Here is a 13,436-nt window from a genome sequence, read left to right as displayed (position 1 = left end):
TAATCCCAACGAGTTTTCGTGATTGCACTACGACCCAGAAACGTTAAAGCAGGACGCGCTGGACGGCTTTCTGCCGTTGATGGGTCAACAACGGTATCGGTACATGTGCTTAATGATAAACAGGCCAATGGATTTGGAAGGCCTCTAATGGGAGAGTAATAAGGTATTAGGCAAAAATGAACAAAAGACAATATATTTATTATTAAGTTACCCAGACAGTGTGTGTGTGATGTTGGGATGGACTGCTCAGCAATCATTTAAAGGACTTACAGCTCCACAATCCAAGCTGCTGCACTCTGCAGCTCCATGAACTGTTAGTATTTTTCTTTGTGCTTTTATTTGATGAGTTTCTGTGTAAAATGATATCAAATATCGAATATCGCATGATAAAAGCTGATTATGCTCGTGGGGGGAAACCATACCCTGCAAGTTCAGCTTTCCCATTGCAAAGCTGCTACACTCCTCGTCGCCAGCTCTGTTCTACAATCTGACATTTGTGAAAACAGTCCATGAATTCCTCAAAGGGACAAAGCTGGTCAGTACTGAGGTGTAAAAGCTACTTGGAGCTGGATATGTGCTAAAACACTCTTCTGTGTTGCACAGCGGCAGGGAAACGAGACGACGGCAGCGGCTGAAAAGCGCTGAGTGCATGAGGAGAGAGTCAGATTAGATCTGGGTTAGTGTGCAGGGTGGCGCACTGGGATAATCCCATCGCTGTTCCAGCCCTCCTCTCAGACAGGATGACCTTCACCAGCGCAGGCACAGCATTATTGCAGCCTGTTACTCTATCTGAGTGAAACCTTCTACTGAAGCTGCAGAGATTCTCCAATGTGCAGCATGTTTAGGAAATAATACACAGCAGTCTGTGCTCCCGTATGGAGACAAAAACCCAACATGTTTAGCTACAAGTTTACTTAGTTACTGCTGTGTCTGATAGATTACATGATGAAGGCCAAGTGTCCTCAGGACCCGTGGGATTTAGAGCCCCTGCTTCAGTAAACAGCCATCTGAGTACAATGCATTACAAAAACATCCAACTGTAAAAGATCACTTTGTTATTTGCAGATATATTAAACTGTCTGTTCACTGTTATGCTGATGCAAAAGCAGAGAGTCACAATGCTGTCGTGTTCAGCTGCTTTAATGAGTTGTTCTTGGTACTGAACCTCTGTGAATGTACGCTGGAAAAAAGCAGCTTGTGCCAGGATCGTGTAGCCTCTGGAGAGGAGACACAGTCCTACCAGATTTACCTTCATGGGACTGAGCAATAAAGAAGAAGTTGAGTAAGAGGGAACATCAGAGGTTAACCTGGTTCAGGCTTGGATTTACAAAGCCAGTCAATGAAGACTCTTCCAGAATCTCTTCCAGTTGTAGGATTATCAGTGTGAGGCTCATGGAGACACACGGAGCTCTGTGAACATGGTGAACATGCTGACCACAGCCAGCATTACCAAGAACAAGCTCACTGCCACATATTCATTCACAGCGATTTCACAGAAAAGTACTTTTTTAACAATATACTTGAAAAAACTAGCTGACCTAAGATGCTTTGATAATGTCTATCCCTGTATATAATACATTGTAAATAAATACAGATACACAAGACGATCAAAGAAATGTAAGATGACCAAAACGAGAAGAATAAACACTAAAGGACTGAAAGGTGATGCACGCTAGCTGTGAATGTACACAAAGACCAGGGGAGGAAACTGTGGAGGACTCAGGACACGACTGTGTTCTGCTGTCTCCCTGAGTGTGGGTGTCCCGCTCCCAGGATTCATAACCTTTCACCTGCATGCATGTTACAACTCAAAGTACTTTTATTCAAATCTATTTAGTAAAAAATCCAATAAAAATGACAGAAATGAACCAGATGATGTAACTTTGCATGTGTTTGATAACTCTCTCTTGAACCAGTAACCCACTTAGGAAAGGGATGCCAAATGCTGTCATTTTTCTGTAAAGCAAATTGACCCTGCCTTTGGGTATAAATAAAGTTACCTTGACCTTGACCTTGAGGAAGGCTTCTCCAGGCCACAAACGTCCACACTAACTTTAAGAACAAACATTGTTTGATGTCATTTCCTTAATTTCACTTTAGATTATCCCCTCCAACAAGTGTGGGTGTAAACCAGTTAGTCACTGTGACAAACACGTGTTGCTCTCAGCGCTCCGGTCGGCTGCGCAGGGTCCGGCATTCCTTGGGGCCCCTTTCACTCTTGGATAATTACTGCTGCCTTGTGGGAGAGGAGGAAGTGCCAGCGAGAACAAACAAAAGCAAATTAGAGGATGCAAATCCGTGCTTGAGTGAATGTGCTCGATCTATGGTTTCAATAGGCCTGTGCAATGACTGTTGGCTGAAATCCAAGCCTTGTTTTCATTTATCACAAAAAATTCAAAATTGATCCCTTTGTTATTATTTAGGAATCTTACAGACAAACCTGAGCGCTCTAAGCAGCGCTGGTCCTGGTGGGTAAATAAAAGCTGTGACTTTTTACCAGATTTTACAAACAATAGGAATGTTTCTTCCCATAGAGACACAATGTACCCATTCATAGCTCTGACAGAACGGCGTGTTCATACTCTGAAGGATTACACAGACGACAGATTATTACACACAGCATTTTTTCTACTGACAGCTTAACTTTGGGGAAAGTGCTGCTTTCATTGGTCTAACATCAAAATCTGATGCCATCCTTTTTATTCTAGCACAGGAACATTGTGTACATACACAGTGCTCAATAATTATGTTCCTGAAAGGTGGTTTCCAATATTTACATCAATTGCCCAGTACAATTGTTTGGCTCTGTAAGGGGGGGTCTCCTAAATAGAAGTACTTCTCACTGCCATCGCTCGGACTGACAACATGAACGTATACAGGCAAAGATGTATGAGGATCTAAATATGACATTACGTTGGACCTCTGACATCTTCTTCAAGGCCAAATAAGGTCACACTTTCATAACTATGATCTACTTTTACATTTCACATCTGCTTTTCTTTCAAGTTCACACAGAAATGATTTGATCTTTAAAGGAAGTTTCGTTAAGAGAAAGAGAATGAGCTGCTTAGTTAGCTAGAAATGTACTGTAGTACATAATAGACTTAAGTTATTCATGTCCAGTTATTAACAAACTAAACTAACCAATAACTTCATTGCTAATGTATTATACAAAATAAAATGGGAAATGACAAAAGCCTCCACTTTGCACTTGTTTTTACTGGAATACAAACTTCTTAAAGTACGTTTAAAAAGATCAAAGAAAACTAAACATATAAATATACAATAATATTTCCTGAAAAATAAATACTCAGAGAGTGAGCTGCCTCAGCGGCGGTCTGCACTCTCTGAGTATTTCTTGTTACATATATATAAAAAATATATAATTACATAGAATCTGTTAGTCCCACTGGTTCTCAGCGCTGACTGACTGACAGTTAAGGGCAGCAGAGGTTGTATGCAACATTTTAATCCTTTTGGGAATCAGAGGAATTTCATTTCATTAGATGATTTCTATTCTTGTGTGTTTGTCAGGCTGTTTGCTTTCTGCAGAGTCTCACCTGTGGCCGAAGCCAGCGTCCTGTCATCACGTTCCTGAGGCCCTGGGTGATGAGATCTCCAAAACTGTCAAGCAGGCATCAGTCATAAAGCAGGATGAAGGGGTTGGTATGACGGGAACAATGTGTCTCCGGCCCCGGTGGCATCCCTCCAGCTGCTCGCGACCCGACGCACCTCCTGAAGGAGGAAACCACAGAGCACTGAGGTGGCTTTTCAGTCCCACTCGAGGCTGAAAGCACCAACAGGTTTCTCTTTCTTTTAATCTGATTACAGTGGTGGGTGGATTGGAAAAGCTCAAATACACAGAAGGGCTGGAAAAGTCTGGACACACAGGAAATCTGTTGCAGTGGTGGAAGAACAGGTAAACCTCTTAGAACAGACAGGAATAGAACAAAGAGGAGTACAGAGATTTAGTTATCCGGAGACAGACGGCACGTAATCCGGTTATTTGTTTTTGTCTCAAAAATAACAAGACAGTAAGTCATGCTATCCTTCCTCAAACATGTGGGTAGGTTTAAATATTAGTTTAGATCCAGAATTTTAAAAAATAAAATAAACAGACATTTCCTTCCCCAGCATCTCTGATGCATCAGACTGATCATCTGATCAACTGACTGTTGTTGGTTTACTGGAGCCTTCCACAAACTGTTGTTTATGCTCTCTGCTGTTATCACTGTAACACATTTCTCTGCTCAGTGTCACAGGGGACCACACTGGATTTAATCGTTGTGCTGTATTTTGGATATATGGATCATCTGACTGATCATAAATATTGATCAGACTGACGACAAATTCCTTTTTCTTAAAAAAAAAATACAATAGAATAAATCTGGTGTCCTGTAAGACATAGTCATGGTGACCAAACGCTTACCTAAATTATGGATACACATATCCATTACAAGGTTGAGCAACATTGCAGAATCATATTTGACTACATGAATTATTCTCTTCCCCTCTGCTGTTGGACACATGAACAATAAACGTACGACTGTTCCCACCACTAACACATGACCCTACGCTGTGTTCACTGCATCATTCCATGTTTTGGCACTGATCACCACCTGCACTCATGTATATATCTTTCTACGTAGCACTTTTAATTCTTATTCTTACTTTTATTTTTTCATGTCTATTTAAGCGCAATTTATGACAGTATGTTTGCACTGAAGCACCGCAGCAATTTCCTAATGTTGTAAACCTGCTCAACATTTGGCATTAAAACCCTTTCTGATTCTGATTCTGATGAAATAAAGATATAGTATCTACGGACAAATATGAATGAGTTCTTCCTCACAAACAAGTCTCATGCAGTATTTTTAAACTGAACACTTTCATTTTTGTTGTTTGTATCTCATGATTTAATTAATTTTGTTGAGTTTTTTGTTATTGCTATTTTTAAAGAACTTTTTGTTTCAAGGGAGCTGGAATTTTATTTTTTAAAGCTTTCCGGTTCTACCTCGTATTCCATCCGATAGTTCTAGGAACCGTCCTCTTTGTTCCGGCGTTACTCGAGCAAACATGGCGGCGGAAGGAGATGTCGATTTGGACTTGGAAGCCGAGGAAAACTGCACCGGGAAGCCGGCAGAGAAGCCTCGGAAACATGACAGCGGGGCCGCTGATTTGGAGAGAGTGACAGACTACGCGGAGGAGAAGGAAATCTCCAGCTCTGATTTAGAAACGGTGAGAGCAGCGGGCTAACGTTAGCACCGGAAACATGCGGTCCGTGCTGCCGTTTCCCGCACAGCATCACTGACACAGAACCAAGTCTAGTGTGTTTGGTGTGTAGCTTGTGTTTTATACACACTTGATCTGCACGAGTTTTGCCTGTTTTCATGCTAGTAGCTAACGTTTGCGCAATTATGTAACGTGAGTGATAAACTCGGTAACTAATTGCTTCGTGGCTCGCCAGGTAAATCCGCACACCGGTTTTCTTTAAAACAAGTAAAATATGTTTTTTTTGAAAAGACACGACAGCCTCACAGCTGAGACAGAGCATGCTGCACATAGAAGAGCAGCGTTATAGAGAGCGCACATGTCCTGTCAGGCTTCTGTTTTTAAATGTCTCTCATTAGCTCCGGTATGAAAAACGAAAACCTTTCAAACGTTAGGGACGTAATCACAATCCCCCAACGTTGATTCTGTCCATCTGCACGTGGGAGAAACGTTTTGTCACTCATCCAGGTAACTTCCTCATTCTCAGCTGACTGCAGGTTTCAACCTTTTGGGGATTTCCTTCCCTGGATGATTGAGCGACGTAATCACAACTTTAAAGTAATTGCTCTCCCATTATGAGGCACATCTAGTAATCAAATAGGGTTTACCTCACTGATGCCTGCATCAGAAAATAGTAAAATGCTGCCTGACATCATTTTCCAAGCCCACTCCACCGCAGCGCCTCCTGAAGACCTTCAGGTTATATTTCGACCTAAAGGAAAAAATTAACTACTGCACACTAACTCACGATATGATAGAGCAGCACGGAGTGAGACCAGAGAAGTATTTCAGTTTTTCTCACCTTGAAACCTTGTTTCTTGACAAAATACCAATAATTAACGCCTTTTGGATAAATGCACATTTTAATATTCATTCGTAAACATTGCGTGTGGCACACACAAATATTTGTGGTGCTTCCTAATGAGTGGTGACGTGACTAGATTATTCCCATCATTTGTGCGACCGTCTGTTGGTGTTTGAGTCATGAAATGTGTACGCACTGTACACTTTGAGTTGTGAGCAGGACTTTATTTACTTGTAACATTTACTATTTAAAAAAAAAAAAAATCATTAATTTGTGAGACCAAATGCTTGGACGTGTAGAACAGAGATTGTCTGGGTTGCGACATTCTTCATGTTTGACACATAGGAAGGTGAAAACCATATAAATGCTATAAACAGAGTTTCCTGTCACAGGCCATGTCAGTGATTGGCGACAGAAGGTCGCGGGAACAGAAAGCCAAGCAGGAGAGGTAAGAGCAGCTTCATCTGTAACTGAAGTGTTGGCTCCTTGTTGCCTCAGTCACTGTAAAAGACCCAGGAGAGTCCCAATGTTTTATTTATTCCTGCTTTCAGAGAAAAGGAGTTGGCCAAAGTCACCATCAAGAGAGAGGACGTAGAGCTAATTGTAAGTTGTTGTTTTTAATTATTATATTATTTATTTTACTCTTTTTGTGTATTAATCCATTTAGCTGTTATACAACCACACAAATGCTGGTTCACTACATGGTCTAAAGCATAGGTGTCAAACTCTGGCCCGCAGCCTAATTACATTTGGCCCGAAATTACTATTAGAGCTGGCCTACTGGTATTATACAGCTAATATATATATTGTTTAGTATTAAGCTTTGCTTGTTCCAAATTCAGTTTTTCAGCAAAACTTGTTTGAGTCCATAAGAAAAGATTCATTTTTATATCTGGAGGAAGTTTTTAAAAAAAAAAAAATATTAACGTTAGCCCGCGACTTTGTTCCAGTTTTGAATTTTGGCCCACTGTGTATTTGAGTTTGACACCCCTGATCTAAAGTATGTGGACACTAACGCCGTGTGACCCAAACCCAAAAAGTTGATTCTGTTTTTTAGTTGTGGTGAAAATGATAAATATGAGCATCTTGGACCAGAATCAAAAACACTTCTATTGATAATTGACAAAAATCTGATCTCAGCGATCTGAAAGTAGCAGAATTCCTAAAAGCTTCACTTGAAACGATTAGAACTGGAATTCCTTTCCTTTGATTTCCCAGGTGATCGCAGCGTATGAGCCTAGCTCTACAGTGGAGTAGTTCCTTCACACAGTCACTACATGTGTGCACATATGACTTATATTACCTTATTAAGTCCCGACTATTATTGTAAATTGGTGATCTAAAAATAAAATTCAAGTTGGACCAGTGCTGTCTAACGTTTGTTGATTGGAGCGTTGGTAATGGAAACTATCAAATATTAAACCTACGTTTTAAATTACATCAGTGTGTTACAGAAGGAATCGTCCTGAGCCAAACTGTAGTTTTTATAAAACCAGTTGTCTTTACGCTTCTTTTGGTGTCCAGATGTCTGAGATGGAGATTTCGAGGGCCGTGGCTGAGCGCAGTCTGAGGGAACACATGGGAAACGTGGTGGAAGCTCTGGTGGCTCTGACCAACTGAACAAACATGACTGACACTGGACTGCTTCATTAGGCTCATCGGTCACGCTGGGTGGTTAAACTGTCGTGGTGTCACCTTGACAGTTGTTTTTGTGTTTTTGTTTTTTAAATAAAAGTTGACATTTGGCTTCTTTCATGTCCATTTATGAAAAAAGAAAACACACTGCTTTATTGAAATAGTCATCAAACATCAGTAAACAACACCGAGGAAAAAGGAACGAGTCAGTGGGAGACTGTGTGTACTAAATGTTGAATTTACAAAATTACATAAGCCATCGTCCAATGACATAGAAACCTCTTTTTGATGGTTTTACAGCTGAAATCCCACCAGCTGCATCTCCTGTAGATTTCATGGAGCCAGCAGTCCATCTGCTGATTTCCTTCCACGTCACAGTCCAGAAAAACAGACCATCAGGCTGCAGCTCAGTCTCTCAAAGTCTTTACAGCTGCACCGTGGGCCTGCTCATATCCTCTTCGTGTGCATCTTAAGTCTTCCTCTTCTTCACGGTGGGCCGGTCAAACACGTCCCTCACGCCTGCTGCCTTCTGCTTGAAGAACTTGGTGTTCTGAGCGCTCTCTTGAGCCCAGGCAGAGTCGAACGACGTGGTGTCCTGGTCCACCAGGTGGGTGTACTTTGTGCGTCCAGACCGACCAAAGTTTTTCACCTTTGCAGGAAACACAAACCAGAAAAGATCAGAGAGCCCCGTGATTGAAGAGAAAAAGAAACTCATTTTTTCTATTGCCTGAATAAGATGCACTGTTATTGTCTCTACTGCTCTGTGCAGCACAAGGTTCTCTCAGCTGTCAGCACATGTGAGAAGAAGTCAGTGGAAACAGCAGCAGGTCAAAGACGACTGTTTAGTCATTAAAGCTTCAAAACAAGTACTGATTTATGAAAACGCACAAATAAACAGATGCAGATTAACAATAAATATCTGCAAGTGCACCAAGTAAGCAGGTCCAAGCTAGCTGGAGTGCCGAAACACCCGCAGCACACAAGGACATTTAATTTCACAACATAGCCGTCCAAATGTCTTCAGAACAACAAGACACAAATGTAAAAACATGGTTAAGTGTTTACATCCTCCTCTCCAAGGTTCCAACTAGATCTCCTGAGAACCAGCACAAACACCTGAAAACCATTTAACCTTATTTTTCCATATGAACACAACGCTGTTATAACAATGTTCAGTGAAACAGTCCAGGCTACGATGAAGATGAGGAAAAAGCAAACGCCACTGACCTGCATAACTTTGGGTAGGATGGTTTTGTTGAAGTGATCCTCCAGAGTAGGTGCACTGAAATCTCTCTTGTACACGTCCTCCTCCTCGTCCTGCAAAAGAAAAACATCCTGACACTTAGACTTATCGCTGACATCATCAGCTAATATCCTGCAGCTTGGATCAATGTTCCAGGGATGAGCCAGAAGGTCAGAGATGTTACGACTATAAAAGCGTTTTGGTGTAAAAAAAAAAAAAGTCAGGACATTTTAAAAAGCTCACTGATACAAGAGTTTGCTGTTGAGGACAAAACAGTACAGGCCTGGTGGTTGTTTAAAGTTCACATCCACAAGGATTACATGCATCTCCTGCACTGTGTGCGGTGCATATATCCTGCTTTTTTTCAGAGAGTACCACCAGCCCACTGAAGCTCAGCATCCCTGTGTGCACGCACATAACATACACAAAATATCCAACATGTACTCAACTTTACTGAAAATCATTTTATCATCTGTCTCTGGTTGATTAAACTAAACTACAGTCACCTGACCTTTGGCACACAAATCCAAATTAATTCATTTCTAGGTGAACTAACTCGGCTTCACTCAACTACATGGAGGTAAATGCACAGAAAGTATTTGGTGCAAAGAGATCCTCCTCAAATAGTTTGATTAAAAAATACAAGAAAAGGGGGATGGAAATCAAGAAATTCATTCAAAGGTAAGTCATATAATGAGAAATTAAAGTATTATTGCTTTGCTACATGTAACAAATGTTTTAGGTTCTTAGGAGAAACTCAGCAGAAAAGCCCTGGGTCAAGCTGGGACATTTGGGGGAAGCTCAGTTAGATGGTGCAGCTAGACTGAAGCACTGTGGTGACTCACCATGAAGAAGGCTCCTCTGTGGTAGTACTTCTGGAGGAACTTGTATTTGCCTTTGGTGGCTTTGTTGGTGACGACCTTGCCGTTGTTGCGCAGCTCGGCCCTACGCTCCTCCTCAGTCAAGCTGTGGAATCTCTCGATTTCAGACTTCTCCTTCTCGAAGCTGAGAACAAACAACACTCATGATCTCTTCTCTGGATGTTCCTTTATCACAAATTTATTTTCAGTCACTCAAACTGGTGTTTACTTACGCTTCTCGTGCCTCTCTGTCCCTTTTGATGCGCTTCAGCTCTCTGACCTTCCAGGCTTCGTATTCCTCCTCCTCGTTCTCTCCATCGGTGTCCAGAGCGTCCAGAGCAGCCAGCGTGCGCCGGTTCTCCTCAAACTCCTTCTTGGCCTCTTCCTCCACGATCTTGAGGGTATAGCGCCGTCGCTCCTCCGCCTGCCTCTTCGCTTCGGCCTCCAACTCTCTCTGCCTCTGCTCCTCAGCTTCACGCTCTGCCACTGTGACTCTCTCTTTTCTGTGGAGAAAACAGTTCATGTGCTCATTAATGTTAAGGGCCTGGTATTCAGGCCGGTGTTGTTGTGATCTGCTTCCATCTAAAACACAAAGCGCACTGCAGCTTTAACAGGAATAAAGTGTTCAGGAGTTACTTTGACAGAAACGTTCTGCTCTGCTCGAGCTCTTTCCAAACACATTTTTGAGTGTGAACAGCTCCAGACTGTACTGTATGTTTCCAAATGACATGACTGTTCTGGATAAATGAGACACAGCACACTTGATAAAAGACTCATCATTCACTCATGTTTTCTCCATGCTGTTAATTTTCGTTCCTTCAGTAATGCAAGCAGACACTTCTTGTGTGTCTTGATCTGTCAACATTCTGCACAGAAAACTGACCGTCGCATGTCTGCGACTGATAAATACGGTCTTTGGATTTACGTTGTTCTACAAACTTTCATCTCGTACTTGCGGATGAAGACAGGTTTGAGCCGCGGCTCTGCTTCGTCCTCGCTGTCGGTGTATTCCTCGTATTCAGACTCCATCTCCGACTCGTCTCCTGATTTCCCCTCTTCCTCCACCTCCATGACCTCCATCTCTTCATTCTTTCTATCCAAGGCTCGCTGACGCATCATTGCTCGCCTCCTCTCGATTTCCTGTAAGTGACCAGAAGAAAAGAAACATGTCTTAGTACAAACAGGTGAAGAAAAAAAAAAAAGAACTGACAAATTTAAGCTTTGAGGCACCTCATCATCCACTTCTTCTTCCTCCTCCTCTTCATCTTCACTGCTCTCCTCTCGCTGTGGGTGCCACGTGCCTTCATCAGAGTCTTCGCTGCTCTCAACCACAACTTCAGGCTCTGCTATCTGTCTGTGTCTTGCAAGCCTGAGGACAAACAGGCACAAATCATGTTCACGTCAGCTTTCCAACACGATCGTTTTGGTGAACTTGAATCAGATTGTAAACATTGGGCGTCACCTCTCTTCCACGTCCTCAGAGACACGGTTTAGCAAACGCCTGAGACGTGGATCAGAGACGTCCTCCTCCTCCAGCTCCACCTCTGGCTCCATTTCTTTTCCCTTCTTCACAAACTGGAAGTCTTCTTCTTCTTCATCAGACGACTCCATCGGCGCGTAGTCAGGGCGTTTACCCGACACATACCTTTTCACCTTCACCTTCTCCATGGAGAGTTCACCTGGCACACAGAGACACACAATCCTCTTAATCACACTTGAACCTACGTAAAGTTTTCCGATTAGGAATACCAGCTCAGCAGAACCACAAATAATACCAACTTTGCAGTTTCTCATTTTAATGTTTAGCTAAGACCAAGTCATAAATATCATCATTTATTACTGCTAAATAAATCTTTACATGACAAACTGATCACTAGAAAACTGCTCGACATATAGATTTAATACCTTTCTCACAGGACATGCAAATCATAAAAAGTCATCTTAAAAGTACCTAAACCTGAATTGATTTAATATTATACAATACTGGTAACCCCAAATGAATGATTACACAGTTTGTTTTTCAGTTATTATTTAAGTCACTTCTAATATCCAATTTCTTTGTATGTAGCAAATCTAGTAAAAACCTTTAAAAAAATACTTTTATTAATCAATGAATCCACTGACATGAAGCATAATTTTAATTCAGAACAATTTTCTTCTTCTGCTAAGTAAGAAATAAATCCACCTTTTCTTAAGCACACGTGACATCAAACTGAGTGTATTTACATGTATATATTAGTGCTATTTCTTACATTTGTAAACTCTGCAACATATTGTATTATTTAATTAGTTTAGTCTGTTGCTGTCTTGGAGCAACTGTAACCCACATAATTTCCTTGGGGAGTAATAAAGTATTCTGATTCCGACTTTGGGGTCACTGGTCTTTAAGTAACTGCAATGCCTGACAGTGCTGGTGTCTGTGTATTTACGTCCTCACTGGCTTCAGGCCGCTCGCAACACGCTGATGCGGACAGTTTTTTCTACTCTTGACTCTGTATTATGTCACACAGAGGAAATATCCCCAACTGGGTCATGTCACCTGCTCTAAAAACCTTCTGTTTAGGAAGACCAGCCAATGAAAACCTTTGGCTTAAAGACGGAGCTCGTTTAACACGGAGTGGACTGAGAGTTAATCTGAAGTGTAAATCGTGCAAACCACAAACTGAGGCACCCCGCAATAAAAACGTGGCTCTTTTTTAATGCAACTCCACTCTGAGGCCGCAGGTAGTGCAGGATCCCATCAGGTTTATTGAGACCCGTTATCCAACTACAACACTACAGATATGTAGACGAAGATAATTTTGTAACATGTTCCGTCAATTCTTAAATTGTTACAGCCAGGACACTAATGTTATTAAATTAAGTAAAAAAAAAAAAAAGAAGAAAGTACAGTCCAATTTTTTCCAGCATATATCTTCGTACATAAATTTACTATCAGCTTTGCTACTCCAGCTAACTAGCTTAGCACGCAGCTAACCTGCTTGCTAACCGCACAAGCTCACCTTTTTCATTCCGGACCGGCACGGCTCCGGCCGTGGACTGGATCGGTGGAAGCTTCATGTTTAGGGCTTCGCGACTAGACATGACCGCCCGGTCGACGATATGCAACCGTACAAAGATTAAAAAATGAGTATTTCACTTTAACAAAACGAATTCCTCGTCGTCGCTCAAATCAAACGGAAGTTCGACACAGTCGGCGAACGGACAGGAAGTAAATTTGCTCCGACAGTTCTTCCGCCGGTAAGCGGTGACTGTGTACATTTCACTTTAATACAGAAGATAGGAAGTATTTGGTTTACACAGGAAATATGTTTCCGAAAAACGAAAAGTTAACTTTCTAAAACAGGGAAGGGTGAAAGTGAATGTTAATATTCTGAAACGTTTTAGTGTAACATCGCCCTCTGCAGGCTGCTGAGCTAAACACATTCATTCTTTTTATACGAATATATCAAATTATTGTTTTCTTGGTTAAAAAGTAGAATAATTTCAAATAATCCCATGTTTTAAATGTGGACATGTAACATGTAAAGGAGTCACTAAAACTCTTAAATCATCTTTAATGAAGTAGAGTTATCAGGTCGCTTCAAGAGAAAAAATGCAAATGACCTACATCTCCTTGTTG

At 41.5% G+C, this 13,436-nt stretch overlaps 3 protein-coding genes across 3 annotated transcripts in view; 1 reads left to right on the top strand and 2 right to left on the bottom strand.

Moving 5' to 3' along the window:
• The window catches only part of serinc4 (serine incorporator 4), a 28,929-nt gene extending 25,156 nt beyond the window's left edge, over positions 1–3,773 (bottom strand). The window contains exon 1 of the mRNA XM_085276861.1: positions 3,561–3,773. Coding sequence (XP_085132987.1) covers positions 3,561–3,587 — 27 coding nt within the window. The 5' untranslated portion in view covers positions 3,588–3,773. The remainder of the gene's footprint in view (positions 1–3,560) is intronic.
• A 1,262-nt stretch (positions 3,774–5,035) lies between these two features.
• Positions 5,036–7,826, top strand: hypk (huntingtin interacting protein K). Its single transcript, XM_085276914.1, has 4 exons — positions 5,036–5,238; positions 6,469–6,524; positions 6,628–6,679; positions 7,601–7,826. The coding sequence occupies exons 1-4, from the start codon at positions 5,077–5,079 to the stop codon at positions 7,694–7,696; spliced, it is 366 nt and encodes a 121-aa protein (XP_085133040.1). The 5' UTR covers positions 5,036–5,076; the 3' UTR covers positions 7,697–7,826.
• mfap1 (microfibril associated protein 1) lies at positions 7,824–13,032 on the bottom strand. Its single transcript, XM_085276885.1, has 8 exons — positions 12,817–13,032; positions 11,277–11,493; positions 11,045–11,183; positions 10,767–10,954; positions 10,048–10,317; positions 9,800–9,959; positions 8,939–9,028; positions 7,824–8,360 (listed from the first exon to the last, which is right to left on the bottom strand). Exons 1-8 carry the CDS (start codon positions 12,896–12,898, stop codon positions 8,181–8,183), a joined length of 1,326 nt encoding a protein of 441 aa, XP_085133011.1. The 5' UTR covers positions 12,899–13,032; the 3' UTR covers positions 7,824–8,180.
• Between the last annotated feature and the right edge of the window lie 404 nt (positions 13,033–13,436).

This window comes from Mchenga conophoros, linkage group LG1, assembly GCF_057382185.1.
Source record: "Mchenga conophoros isolate Kocher_MC1m ecotype Shallow Benthic linkage group LG1, M_conophoros_male_GT1.1, whole genome shotgun sequence".
NCBI classification, from domain to species: domain Eukaryota; kingdom Metazoa; phylum Chordata; class Actinopteri; order Cichliformes; family Cichlidae; genus Mchenga; species Mchenga conophoros.
Note: the sequence above shows the minus strand (reverse complement) of the source record. Positions and strands in the feature narration are given on the sequence as shown.

Bases quoted from the DNA above. Each gene is read 5' to 3' on its own strand.
- mfap1 (XM_085276885.1), bottom strand. From the start codon at position 12,898: ATGTCTAGTCGCGAAGCCCTAAACATGAAGCTTCCACCGATCCAGTCC. The intron at 10,318-10,766 runs GTACGAGATGAA...TTTTCTCCACAG, and splicing joins AAACCTGTCTTCATCCGCAA to AAAAGAGAGAGTCACAGTGG. The intron at 9,960-10,047 runs GTAAGTAAACAC...GTTTGTTCTCAG, and splicing joins GACAGAGAGGCACGAGAAGC to CTTCGAGAAGGAGAAGTCTG.
- hypk (XM_085276914.1), top strand. From the start codon at position 5,077: ATGGCGGCGGAAGGAGATGTCGATTTGGACTTGGAAGCCGAGGAAAAC. The intron at 5,239-6,468 runs GTGAGAGCAGCG...TTCCTGTCACAG, and splicing joins CCAGCTCTGATTTAGAAACG to GCCATGTCAGTGATTGGCGA. The intron at 6,525-6,627 runs GTAAGAGCAGCT...TCCTGCTTTCAG, and splicing joins CAGAAAGCCAAGCAGGAGAG to AGAAAAGGAGTTGGCCAAAG.